Genomic DNA, 14948 nt, shown 5'->3' on the forward strand with positions numbered 1-14948 from the left:
GCTATATGTTTTATTATTTTTTTAACCCTTGTTTATTGTTCAAATTGACTACCCCTTGTTAATGTTTGTTTTGTTTTCCCCCCATTGACTTCCATTATAACGACATTTTTTATTGCAAAGGTTTTCTCTGTTGGGAAGAGATAAAATTTTCATTGTTACTGTTTATCATCAGTTAGCAGCATTAACCCGGCTTTTGCAAAATGTTTCTGACTTTTATTTAGAGTAAAACAGCAGATTATAGTGTGTGTGCATAAATAGACTTACTATGTTTACCATGTTCTGAGAGCTGAACTGCTTATGTAGATTTTCTCAGACATATAAAAAAAAAGCCAGACTCTTTGAGCCAAAAGCTTTTCAAAAAACTAGCAACAATTAAGAATATACAGTAATAATATGGTGTCATAAGTTTGCAACCAAAAATGTGATTATAATGGAAGTCAATGGGGCAAAACAGCAAGCAAAATAACGAAAGGACAATTCAATTGCAGGGTTTGTTGAGTTTTTGGAATAATTCAAAGCATTTTCCTAAAATTTGTGTCAAAGATTTATCACCAAAAATCACTCCATTTACTGAAACACAGAGAAAGTTGAGGCAAAATTAAGACTCAAATTCACCCCAGTGTGGACAAAAACTCTCAAAACAAGCATACAACAATGGATATATAATATATCAGAAAGCAAGGCTCATCATCGCTTTTCTATCATTCTATCTCTTAATCCGGGAGTGTTTATATTTGTCGCTACTGAAACACAAGTAAAAATAACCGCGCCATGTTTAAGGAAGAAAATAATATTGGCGGCGTGTGTTTGTTTTGCACAGGTGAGGGAGGAGCTGGATAAAGGTAAACGCGTTAACTTGAGGAAGCCCATTTTAACGCCCACCTCCCTTCACACCACCGACTCTTTGACAGTTTTGGCATTAGGTATTAGTTCAGTCGTGAATCTGTGCATTCATACTCAGAACTTCAGCTCACACACACACAGTGGCTCACACACTCTGACAGAAGAACCGCGCGATGAGTCGAGCCCCGAGGCAGGAGATTTTCACGCACTCCTCCGGTGAGTCCGGAAATAAGAAGCCGCAGAGCACATACTCGAACCCACGGACCGGTCTGGGCGCCCCTGCACCACCGGTTCCCGCCACCGGGCTGTACCTGGACACCAGATTCCCGGTGCAGAACATGCCAGTTCAGAACGACCTAGTTTGGAGACGACCGAAGGTGAGGCAAAGTTTACCACACACACACACACACACACACACACAAAATGTACAGCTATTTTTATGAGTAACGATTTTACACTGTCCAAACTATTCTGTCATCATACCCCTAAAAACAATCCTTATAGAAATAACCTGCATGTTTAGATTGTCAGAATACTCAATGTGTGATTTATAATGTGGAAAAAACGTCCCCACAAGGTCAACATTTACTAGTGTTGCTGTAGTAGATATAGGAATACAGTACGCTATAGGTAAGGTAACACTGTTGTGGACGCAGGGTTTTTGTGTTTTCAATGTCAATGTTTCAAGTAAAAAGTAGGCTAATTAATCAATATTTGCAATCAAAGAAAATATAGTATAAAAGCAAGTGGCATTCATTTTAATAACTCTTAATTTTGATATATATTTTTTAATTGAATTGTTTATTGAACCTTTAAAATATTCATTCGTTAATTTTTTTTCTGGCTTAGTTTTTTTTTTAATCATTTGTCGCCACAGTGGAATGACCCGCCACCTTATCTAGCTTATGTTGTATGCAGCGGATGCCCTTCCAGCTGCAACCCATCACTAGGAAACATCTATACGCACTCATACACACACATACACTACAGACAATTTAGCCTACTCAAATCACCTATACCACGTCTTTGGAGTTGGGGAAACCAGAGCACCCAGAGGAAACCCACGCGAACACGGGAGAACATGCAAACTCCACACAGAAATGCCAACTGACCCAGCCGAGGCTCGAACCAGTGACCTTGTAAAGAAAATCAATGAAGAAAAGCTGAAAAAAAATGAATGGATGTTTTAGATGTTTGGTGAGATTATTCCAGGGAGGGACTGGGACAAAAAATCAGCCCTGGCACTATAGCCACACCAACCCACATTACCATACGTACTGTTTGTTTCACATTCTTGCCAGATTTTGATTATGTCCGCGTAACCTTTGATTAAATCGGCCCCTCTTGAAACCATCACCGATTGGGCCACATGCTTAACATTTACTATTATTATTACTATTACTACCATCATCAACGTTATCATAATATTCACATGTTGCACGAGATAAAAGCTGCCTGCATGTAAAAACAATACATATAAATAAAAATAATAATAAAATAAAAATAAAAAACTGATCGGTCCACATTTAAAAAAATGGTCCAGCCCTTCTGGCATTTGCCAGAATTGCCAGATAGCCAGTCCGACCCTGGATCATTCCATCACTTATGAAAAGTGAAAATAAAGATTTAGCAATAAACATTCCTTACAAATGTTTTTGAATGCTTAGAATCTATACCAGGAAGATGGTTCCGGCTCTATGAACAGTACAATGGTCTAAAACAACTCTGTCACACTCTATAGTGCATTTAAAGCAAGATGCGTGAAGCTGGGGTGGGTGGGGAATTGTAGTTTGAAATGTCAAGGTTTTGTGTTTGTATGAATGTAAAGAACTGTCCAGGCTTGTCTCTGCAGCTGCTACACACAAACTGCCCAAAGGAAGACACAGTTTACTGGAATGTTTCCAGCTTTAAAATGATTTTTCTGACTTTTTTTAATCTTAAAAATAAAGGTTATTGGCATTGATGGATCCAGGAAGCTTTAACATCCACATAACTTTCATATCCTCAATGTTCTTCACACCAAGAAAAAAAAAAGTTTATTTTAAGAACTGTGGACTGAAAGGGTTTTTACAGAATCGGAAAGGGATCTTATTTACGCCTATGGAACTTTTACTGTTCTTGAGTCAGAATTACTTCTTCCAACACAAGTTTTTACTTTTGGGTTCTTAAAAGCACTTGCAAGTAAGTGAAGTTTATTTATAAACTAATTTCGAGAGGATCACGTGCTTATGATTGCTTGCAGCCGGTCCCACATTATTCAATTTATGATTCTCCAATCAGACAATTCCTAAGCCACTATAAACACCCTAAGTTCCATATCATAGCCATCTTCGTTTTGAAGAATCCCACCTTACACCCCTACACCTCCATTTCTAGATGGGTGGCACAGTGGCCCAGTGGTTAGCACTGTTGCCTTACAGCAAGAGCGTCACTGGTTCTAGTCACCAAGCCAGCCGACGTTTCTGTGCGGAGTTAACACATTCTCTTCATACTCACGTAGGTTTTCCCCGGTTTCCTCCCACCGTCCAAAAACATGCAACTTAAGTTAATTGACTAATTCAAATTTGCCCCATAGACATGCTCATAGTGAGTAGTTATCTCTTAAGAGCAATCACTATCTGTTCATTAGCTACTACAGCAGGGGAGTTCTCAAGATCTACCTGAGCTCAAACTCACCTCTCGTCTTGCAAATGGGAGGGAGCCCCAGGCTCGAGGATTTTATAAGCTCAGGGCTCTCACTTGGGACAGCATGCCAAGCAAGCTTTATAGTCAATCATCAGTTAAGTGTGAACTCTTGAAATGAAAAATAACACTTTATAATAAGGCCCTATGAGTAGGCCCACACGGAATCTGCGAGTGCAGAAACACAGATTTCCGCAGATTTTTAGCCCATCCTCGAGTCAATATATTTACTTGTGTAAATGTACGTAAATTTATATTTATTCAGCTTTTAAATTAATTTCAGTAATATTAACAAATATGAAAATATTCACATGATTTATTTACCATACAGTTTGTAAAGTAATATTTTCTGTCTTCCCTGCTAAAAAATCCAGCTAAAACCAACCTAGGCTGGATGGCTGGTTTTGGTTGGTTGACCAGGCTGGTTTTAGAGGGGTTTTGGCCACTTCCAGGCTGGTTTCCAGCCATTTCCAGCCTGGTCTTAGCTGGTCAGGCTGGAAAATGACCAGCCAAATCCAGCTAAAACCAGCTTGACCAGCCTGGTTTAAGCTGGATATAGCTGGTTTTGGCTGGACTCCCAGCTTGGCTAGGCTGGTCAAGCTGGTTTTAGCTGGTCATCTCCCAGCCTGACCATCTAAGACCAGGCTGGAAATGGCTGGAAACCAGCCTGGAAGTGGCCAAAACCCCTCTAAAACCAGCCTGGTTGACCAGCTAAAACCAGCCAACCAGCTTAGGCTGGTTTAAGCTGGCTTTTTTAGCAGGGTTTTGGTAGATGTATTATTTGAGAGACTTGTTTTTTTTTTAACCAAATAAGTAGATCTCATTGTAAACATTGAAGTTAAAAATTTACTTTTTTTATTTCATATTTAGTAATGATACAAAATCATTCTGCATAAATCCGCAGATTTTTTTTTACAAAATTTAGTGCAGAAATAGCTAAAAATGTCAGCAGATTCTGTCTGGTCCTACCTATGAGTTAATAATAATGTGTGACCTATAAACAAAAAACAACCGTCCCAGATGGGCTTGATCACAATTATTTCATGGCTACGTGCCACAATACATCAAAATTAGACACAAGACATTGTTCTGAGCTGTAATAGTTTATAAACTCTTTAATTAAATACGAAACTGACAGAAATGAAAATAGCTGATGGAGTATACTCTAACCTGCACAATTTTTCGTCACAAGATGGCGTCAAACAGGCAAAAAGCTGAAAGAAACAAAAACAGCTGATGGAGTATACACTAATCTGCTCATTTTTCAGTTACAAGATAGCGCCAAATAGTCAAAATCGCAAAGCAGACTGAAACGAAAACAGCTGATTGAGTATACACCAACCTGCGCATTATTCAGACACAAGATAGCGCCAAAAACTGAAAGATAACAGAAACAAAAACAGCTGATGGAGTATATACTAACCTGGGCAAGATGCACAAAATGGCGCCAAAGAATGGAAAACACAAAGCTGACACTAATGAAAACAGCTGATGGAGTATGCACTAACCTGGACATTATTCAGTCACAAGATGTGCCAAACAGTCAAAAACACAACGCTGACAGAACCAAAAATAGCTGATGGAGTATACACTAACCTGCAGATTATTCAGTCACAAGATGTGCCAAACAGTCAAAAACACAACGCTGATGGAGTATACACTAACCTGCAGATTATTCAGTCACAAGCTTTGGAAAAGTAAGTTATGTGGCTTTGAACATATTCACAGGCATAAGCAAAATGATTCAAGGATCCTGGATTAGCCTGTTTTATTTAGAGGTTGTTATCTCAAAATAACATAGCTTGGAATGTCACGACTGACCAATTAGATTATATATATATATATATATATATTTTATAATTTTATCATTTTTTTGTCTTTTGCAGGAGATCTGTCTGTTTCCCCAGTTTATTGTGGATGGAGCCACTCGTATGGACATCTGCCAGGGAGTTTTGGGTGAGATTTTATTTCGGAATCTTTTTGAACAATAATAATAATAAAGTTGTTTTACATTGCTGGTGCTTCATAAAGCAACATGTTTTTGTATCAAATAGTTTATTGTTTAGGAAATAGCTTTGGAGTAAAGCAGTGGTGCTCATCTGGGTCGCAGAATTACACAAAGGTTAATGCAAATAATACAGTGCAACACTTCCTCTATTTCTTTTGTTGTTACGGTAGACTCAATATGCACTGCACAATATGTCATCAAACTCTATAGCAGATTGAGCTGTGACTTAGAAACTCATTAAAAATCTAACATGAGGAGATTATGCTCTCTGTCCTGAGAAATATCAACAAGAACAACGTTGTTATACAGTATGTTATCATAGTAAAAATGTGTATTAGTTGGTGAGCTGTTATTATTGTCACATTAGTCTCATACTTTTGAAATAATCAAAAAACCTTGTGAATTAAATTAATTAAACAATAATTTGTAATGGTAACACCTTAATTTAAATACTATTAACTTGTAGTTTATTAACTGAGTGTTATTGAGATATGGGCAGTTTATTTGTACTTATATAGCACATATTTTGCATAATGTTATTCTATATTCCTAATTCTACCTAATACTTCAACCAACTACTGCCTTAATAACTATTATAACTATTATTAAGAAGCAAATTAGTTGTTTATTTTGGAAAAAGTAATAGTTAATGGCTTGTTAATAGCTACAATACTTAAAAACAATTTTGTTAAAACAGGAAGCAATATTGCTAAGAAACGAAATATATAAAAATAATCATTTTAAAAACTTTATTAAATCATCTTTGTAATTTCTGAAGAATCGTATGACAATGAGAACTGGAGTAATATTGCTGAAAAGTTAGCTTTGCATCACAGGAATAAATTACACCCTACAATATAGACAAACAGACAACACTTTTAAAAAACTGCGAGCTTTAGTTGTCTGTCATAAAAAAAATCCCTAATTTTAATTAAGAGTATTTTTGTTATGACTATTTTTTTGTACACATTTGATGAAATTAAGCAAAATACTTTAAAGGACCAGCGTCAACTTCTTTTAATGCAAACTATTACAACCCAACCCCCCCCAAAAAAAAATGTTTTACATGGATTAAGTTAGGGATGAAGTGCATCCTGGAGGTTATCACAGAATAAAGCTCAGCAGGATTGTTGGCAATCAGACACAAAGCACTGTTGTATAAAACTGAAAGACTGTTTCTGCAAAAACAATGTGGATGTACTTTATCCTGCCTATAACAGAACTGCTTGCCACAAAACATCAAAATTAGAAACAAATTTTTGTTCTGAGCCACAATAGTTTTATTTAAATTTTTAACTAAATGCAAATCTGACAAAAATGAAAACAGCTGATGGAGTATACACTAACCTGCACATTATTCAGACACAAGATGGCGCCAAATAGTCAAAACAGCAAAGCTGACAGAAACAAAAACAGCGGATGGAGTATATACTAACCTGCACATTATTCAGTCACTAATGAAAACAGCTGATGGAGTATACACTAACCTACGCAATATTCAGTCACAGGATGTTGCCAAACTGTCAAAACCGCAAAGCTGACAGAAACGAAAACATCTGATGGAGTATACAATAACCTGTGCATTATCCAGTCACAAACAAAAACAGCTGATGGAGTAAACACTAACCTGCACATTATCCAGTCACAAACGAAAACAGCTGATGGAGTATACACTAACTTGTGTAATATTCACACACAAGATGGCGCCAAACAGTCAAAACAGTCAAAACTGCAAAGCTAACAGAAACAAAAAAGCTGATGGAGTATACACTAACCTGCATAATATTCAGACACAAGAGTGCGCCAAACAGTAAAAACCACAAAGCTGATAGAAACTAAAACAGCTGATGGAGTATACACTAACCTGCGCATTATTCAGGCACAAGATGGCGCCAAACAGTCAAAAACACAAAGCTGACAGAAACGAAAACAGCTGATGGAGTATACACTAACCTGTGCATTATTCAGCCACAAGATGGCGCCAAACAGTCAAAACCACAAAGCTGACATTAATGAAAACAGCTGATGGAGTATACACTAACCAGCACATTATTCAGTCACAAGATGGCGCCAAACAGTTAAAAACGCAAAGCTGACGGATACAAAAACAGCTGATGGAGTATACACTAACCTGTGCATTATTTATTCGCAAAATGGCGCCAAACAGTAATAAACACAGCTGACAGAAACCAAACCAGCTGAAAAAGCATATACTAACCTACATATAATTCATTCAGATGATGAAACCGTGGGGTGACAAGACAAATTTGAACATATTCACTGACGGCCAATGTAACTTCCAGATTCATATGTTATTTAGAGGTTGTTATCTCAGAATAATATACCTTGGAATGTCTCAACTTACCAATCAGAATCAAGTATTCCAGACAGCCGTGTAAAAACTTGTTTTATCTGTCTCTCTGGCAGGTGATTGCTGGTTCTTGTCTGCGGTGGCGTCTCTTTCTCTCTATCCTGCCCTTCTGGATCGTGTGGTTCCCGCAGGCCAGGGTTTTCAGCAGGGATACAACGGCTGCTTCTGCTTTCAGGTTAACACTGTGCGCTGCTATACAGAATAAAGCAGCTAGGACGGTCCTAATGCAGTCTCTCTGTCTGTAGTTTTGGCAGTACGGCGAGTGGATAAGTGTGAAAATCGATGACCTTTTGCCGACATGCAACAATCAGCTGATCTACCTGCACTCCGCCAGCAGAGATGAGTTCTGGAGCGCGCTGCTGGAGAAAGCTTATGCCAAGTCAGTGGACTATTTGCATGTTTAAAGGGGCAGTTCACACACAATCTTTATTTTGTCATCATTTAATCTGTCTTTTGTTAGTCAAAACCCATTTGAGTTTTGTTTTCTTCTGTTACAAAATAAGAGTGGTGGGTGGCTTAGTGAGTAGCACGATCGCCTCACAGCAAGAAGGTCGCTGGTTCGAGCCCCGGCTGGCAAATTGGTATTTCTGTGTGGAGTTTGCATGTTCTCCCTGTGTTGGCGTGGGTTTCCTCCAAGTGCTCCGGTTTCCCCCACAGTCCAAACACATGTGCTATAGGGAAATTGAATAAACTAAATTGGTCGTAGTGTAAGAGTGTGAATGAGTGTGTATGGATGTTTCTCAGTACAGGGTTGCAGCTGGAAGGGCATCCACTGTGTAAAACATATGCTGGATAAGTTGGTGGTACATTCCTCTTTGGCGACCAGTGGCGGTTCTAGTTTAATAGGCATCTTGGGTGAACTACCCCATTTTTCAATAAATATAAAAATGTATTATTATTAATAATATTATACAATTATTTTTCTGAATAAATTACAGAAATCAATCCTAAAAATGACTGGAAAACATGTAACAACTGGAGTGATATGCTAAGATCACTTACGAAATATTTTGCATGAATATTAATTATGACAATTCTATAAAATACCAAAAAAAAGAAAAATGTTTTATAGAATTATCTGTTAAGACCTGACCCATGGGCAAGAATGAATGTCATGAAGTCTTACCTTCCTGACTCTTTATACCTACTTTCTGCTTTATAGCTATGCTTAGTGAAAGTAACATCATCATCATATTACATAAACTTTAGTTTTGTTGACTTGCAAAATTCGCAGCGTGCCGACACCCTTGCACAAAAGGCTGTTTTCGTGGCATGTATTTTATCTGAGTGCATGCAAACAACCGGGATTCACACAGGAGCGTGTGTGAGGCATGCGGGAATGGTTTTCTGCAGGCATGCATCAGTTTGCTTTCACCAGTATTGTTTCGATTGCACATACAGAAAAACAGTCTTGCTCGTGCAAAATATGGCAAATTTTAATGCCCCCTAACGTCTTTATTCTGGGATTGCCACACTAAATTAATACGTTTGCATAAAGTAAATCGTATCTCAATACTTGTAACTCGTGGCTGAACTATCATAGTACGATGCATCATTTGGGAAAAGAACTATGTAGTGACGAGGGTTTCCCAAAACCCATAGTTTTTAGTCGTAGATCCATCGTTTGAACCACGTTAGTTAACGTAAAACACCCATAATGATGCTCTAAACTGGGCGAAGGAACTACTTCTTTAGAGAAAAACAATATTAGATTTGTTAAAACATGCACTCGCTTTTAATTTAAATATATGTAAATGGCACATAGGGTTTGCTTTACTAATATTATTGAGAAGTTGGACATTACATATTCTGTTCTAAAACATATCACTTACAAAAGCTAACACGTATTCTAATATGATATAAATCATATAAATAAATAAATAATGAGGCTTTTTATTATAAAATGAAATGTAATATTTATTATTTATTGGAAATGAAAAAAATCATACTTTAATAATAATATTAATGATATTAATGATGATGATGATGATGATGATTATTATTATTACTATTATTATTAAGTAGGATTTTAATTTTTTTTTCAAAAGTCTACTTTTACAATTTGTAAACCACAGCAGAAAGTTCTATCCAGCAGGCCCGTGTCATATACAGTACAGTTACTTAATAAATAACCCACTGTATTTTAAAAGAATTAACGTATGCTATAAAGTTTTGTTTTCACAAGCTTTGTAGACGTAACATAAATTCCGCTTTTAAATAATTTGTTTATTTAATAATTTAATAATTTTTTAATAATTCATTTAAAATGAATTTACTTTCATGAGGCTGTGTTTAAAATGACATTAATGTTTTCAAAGTGCACTGCGAAGGGAGCACAACTGTAAACATGAAGATCGCTAAAACTGAACTGTCAAAATAGTTTGAAAGCAAATTACACCTAAGAGAGATGACCTTAAAGCTTTTTTTATTTTTAATAATTCCAGCTTTGAATGTCAGAATGTTCAAAATGAATGGGGCATAGGGGGGATAAGTGGAAATAGAACACAGCCAGGAACTATGTTTCTAACAACAGCTCCAGAGCTGTAGTTTCAAGAGCTCAAGTTTGCGACGCAGTTTGCGAATGTTCGTTGGAGCGATGGATTTGGGAAACGGCAAATCAACAAACTATGTATGTAACAATGGAACTTGCGACCTTAGTTTGCTAACGATGGTTTTGGGAAACGCACCCCTGGGCGATTACCCATATTGCCCATGACTAAATCCACCACTGGTGGCGACCCCTGATTAATAAAGAGACTAAGCTGAAAAGAAAATGAATTAATGAATTTGACCTCTTTGGCTATGATCAGGCAACAAACTTAAGACTTACGAAGTTTTGCAATTTTGTGGAAATTTAAAAGACCAGAATTAATTTTGAAAACTAAAACCCATTGTGACGTTATAAGTATCTTTATTGTCTCGTTTTATTGCATTTTTGCCAAATATTTCTTTTAAATAATCTTGCCCTCAAACTTTTGCAACACAGGCTCATTCTGAAAACGTAGTCCCATGTACGATTCTGGAGACCGCGAATTATGTAGCCAAAGGTACGTATGGCTGCATTATATTTTTTAAACGAACGCTATGGGGCGGTATGACGGCCTTCCTTTTTGCGCTTACTGTCTGACTGCTTACCTCCGTGTGGACGGCTGTCCTGCTCTAACCAGTTTGTTCAGTTAGCTCGTCATGTACGTTGGCAGACTTGAAACGCAGAGAGAAGACGACCACAACGACGGGGTTCGAGTCTAGTGAAGAACAGTTTCAGAAATCAGGTAAGACAAAAACAGAATATAAAAAATAAAAGAAACAAGTAAACAATAGGGTGAGAATGTAGTAAAATCCGAAAACGTGGTAAAAATCAGATGAGGGCTTTTCTTTTTCTGGATGGCTTTTGTAAATTGTTGGTTGGGTTTAGGGAAGGAGGAGGGTGGGTCAGTCGATTTGTCGGTCAGTCAGTCATTCAGTTAGCCAGACAGTCAGTTAACAGCGGCCTCTGGTGGGTTTACGCGAGAACAGCAGGTGCGAACAACACTCGCAAGAGAAATATGAGATATGAAAAAGCATACACAGCAGCCTCTTGTGGATTCGTAAAAACAAAAACTGCAAAAATATGTACCTCATGGGACGTATTTCGCAGTCTCCAGAAACCTACATGGGTCAACGTTTTCAGAATGAGCCAGGGTTGAACTTTGGAATAATTGCATGTCCAAGTAGCAATACGCACTCCGCTTTCCTTAGTCACTGTTATTGCTCCTGTTTTCTTATTTCACAGGCTGAAGGGAGGTTACAGTGCTCTGAATATGGGTTTCCCTCATGAGGCAATGGTGGACATGACAGGTGGGATTACGGAGGTTTTCATGGTGGCGTCTCTGCCTCGGGCACTGGGTTCATTCCTGAGGTCTTTACTGGAGAAAGGAGCTCTGATCAACTGCGCAAACTCACAGGTTTACATACTCTTCATTCATTCACTTGTTTTTCTGCTGCTTAGTCTCTATTTCAGAGATTGCCACAGCGGAATGAACCACCAACTATTCCAGCATATGTTTTACACAGCGGATGCCCTTCCAGCCCGTCTTTAAAATATTTTTTTAGCTATCAAAGTATCCTGGAAAATGCATTACATTTTCCATAGATATCTTGATAATGATGGTCAAACTACTTACTTAAAGGACACCTATTTTACCCCATTTACTAAAGGCAAGATAAGACTTTGGTGCTTCCAGAATGTGTCTGTAAAGCTTCAGTTTAAAATACTCGTCAGATCATTTATTATATCTTTCAGAATCTGTCAATTTTGCTGTCTGAGTACAGTGTAGCTGTTTTTGTAGCCTGTGGCTTTAAATGCAAATGATCTGCTTCTCCCTGCCCACCCCTCCCACGTGCGTGTCTGCTTCTCCTGCGTTACATCAGATAAACAGCCGCCAATGACAGAGACAGACATGGATGAAGCTGAAAGGCAGCTCATTAGTCAAAAATAACAAGTATGTTAATTTCATGTATTTGCATTGGAGTGTATTCAAGCCTTTCCGAAATGATGAGTCACACACAAATGTCATTTGCTAACCTATTTATTGGCCAGTTTCTACTGAGTGGTACAGTACGGTTCGGTCTACTTTTATGGCAGTTTGAACTGTCAAAAGGTATCAAAAAGTGAACCGTACCACTTTTAGGTACCCTTTTTAGAAGGAGAAGAGCAGAATCTACTCTGTGCCCTATAGTTGTTTACAAGGCCATCTAGGCGCGAGCGTCTGCGTCTACATTTGAAACAACAACTTCTTAAGCTGTTGATAATAACGTACGCATGATTATTGAAGTGCTTCTGACATCTGATCCTTTCAGAAATGGACAAATGTGAGAGTGAAGCATAAAAAAACAAGAAGCCAGACAAAAAAAACCCACATTGTTTCAGCAACCCGAATCATAATCAAACTGCAATGTTTAACTATTATCATCTCCTTTTAAACTATTATGAACTCGGAATCACTGATTTACTCTCTAACAGAGGTTACATGTGCTGGTGAAGATTAAAGACACAGATGAGAGGTTTGCACTGACTGTAGGCTATACATTGCATGTTGTTTTTGAACCCAAACAAGGACTAAATGTCTGCTGTGTGCAGTTTTTTTGTAATTGGTAACATATCGGAGACTGTAAGGGGCTGTATGTGTTCATATATGTTCATTTATTTATTTATTTTATATAATAACATGACGTTACAGTCATTGATCTGCAAATATAATTAAATAATGTTCATAGAAACGTTAGTAATAAACATTTATACACAGGTATTTATGTGTATATGAGCAACGCAGTGCAGTAGGTAGTGCTGTCGCCTCACAGCAAGAAGGACGCTTGTTCGAGCCTCGCCTGGATCAGTTGGCGTTTCTATGTGGAGTTTGCATGTTCTCCCTGCGTTCGCGTGGGTTTCCACTGGGTGCTCGGGTTTCCCCCACAGTCCAAAAGACATGCGTTACAGATGAATTGGGTAGGCTAAATTGTCCGTAGTGTATGAGTGTGTATGGATGTTTTCCAGAGATGGGTTGCAGCTGGAAGGGCATCCACTGGGTAAAACATATGCTGTATAAGTTGGCGGTTCATTCCACTGTGGCGACCCCAAATTAATAAAGGGAGTAAGCCGAAAAGAAAATAAATAAAAGAATTTATGTGTATAAGGCATCTGTTTTGTGAGAAATGCTTCTTGTATATGTGAACGACCCATATAGCTTTACTTTGAGCGAGATTTCTTCGAGCGAGAATGACGTCGACTGAAACTTTCTGTCGTACACCACGCCCACCATTGGTATCCTTTTGGCAGTGGAAATGCAAGCCTGATAAAGGTGACCCATACTGACCCGTACTGTACTGTACCACTCAGTGGAAACGGGCCACACATATGGGCGTTTACCAAGCGGCAACCTCCCGCTCTCCCTCAGGAAGCCAATACGGAAGTAACTAAAACTGCTATTCATCCGAAATTCCGCTAGTCCTGGCCGCTCCTGGCTCCAGAATAGAGCAAATTTCAATTGAGCCCACTGTTAGAATGGCCAACTTTACAGCAGAAAAAAAGGTGTTTACAGCCTGGTACAAAAAAAGATTTTGGTTAATACAGCTAATATTACCCTTCATGACAACTCTGAGGGGGGTGAATTTTTTTATAACTCATCCGTTTCCTTTATATTATACTTTATATTATACTTTATACTTGTTTCCTACAATTATTAGAGGGCATGGCATGCTGAGTGCACTTAATTGTGCTCACAAACCATTCACGTGGCCTCCGTTTTCCATGTGAGTAAAGTTATTTACTTGTATACCATCTCTATACATGTATTTGTTTTATTTAAGATCATTTATCGTTTATATTTATATTTAGAGCTGTAATGCACTCCAGAATCTGACGAATTTATTAACGTTAGCTGTAGGCTGTAGATCAGTCATCTGAAGCGTTGTTATACAGTGTTATGCTGGATTTCATCAATAGTCTTACATTAGCTAACACAGACTATTTCTGAAGTGTTTGGAAGTAATTCGCGTTTTCCTCCTGTTGAAAAACGTCATAAGAACAATGTTTAGTGGCTCAATGTATTACAGCAGTGTTTTTAAAAGTCTGAACACTTTATTGATATAGTGTACAGCCAAGCACAAGTGGTCAGAATACAACGAGTCGCAGGTGATAAAGTATTAAGCGTTCTCCCTAAGTAAAGTGTGTCTGAACCAGGTCCAAGCAAAATGCCAGCAGGTGTCTGTAGCTCCGCTCACTCTCCGCCTCTTTGCCCTTGTTTGGTATCCCGCTGTGGGTGTGATGACGCGCAAACAAAATGGCGACGGTTGGCCACGCCTACTTGTGGCTTCTTTTGCGCTCTATAGAAACCTATGGGTGACGTCACGGACACTACGTCCATATATTTTACAGTCTATGGCGTTTACTGACAACATGTGGCTGTGGTGATTATAGTTGTTACATAGCAATTTTACTTTCTTTATTACAAACAGGCCCTGTTTTAAAAACATTTTAAACTTATAAAAATCACAGAGTTGGAACAG

The 14948-nt window shown here is 38.1% G+C and overlaps 1 protein-coding gene across 3 annotated transcripts in view; it reads left to right on the top strand.

Annotated features, from left to right (window-relative positions):
• The first annotated feature begins 886 nt into the window (after positions 1-886).
• The window catches only part of zgc:85932, a 48087-nt gene continuing 34025 nt past the window's right edge, over positions 887-14948 (top strand). Inside the window, 5 exon segments of one of the 3 annotated variants that reach the window (NM_212939.1) lie at positions 887-1220; positions 5412-5481; positions 7961-8079; positions 8150-8283; positions 11677-11848. In NM_212939.1, the coding sequence (NP_998104.1) occupies positions 1017-1220; positions 5412-5481; positions 7961-8079; positions 8150-8283; positions 11677-11848 (699 nt within the window). In that variant the 5' untranslated portion in view covers positions 887-1016. 3 annotated transcript variants of the gene reach the window in all.

This window comes from Danio rerio, chromosome 15, assembly GCF_052040795.2.
Source record: "Danio rerio strain M-AB ecotype USA chromosome 15, GRCz13ab, whole genome shotgun sequence".
In the NCBI taxonomy this organism is placed as follows: Eukaryota; Metazoa; Chordata; class Actinopteri; order Cypriniformes; family Danionidae; genus Danio; species Danio rerio.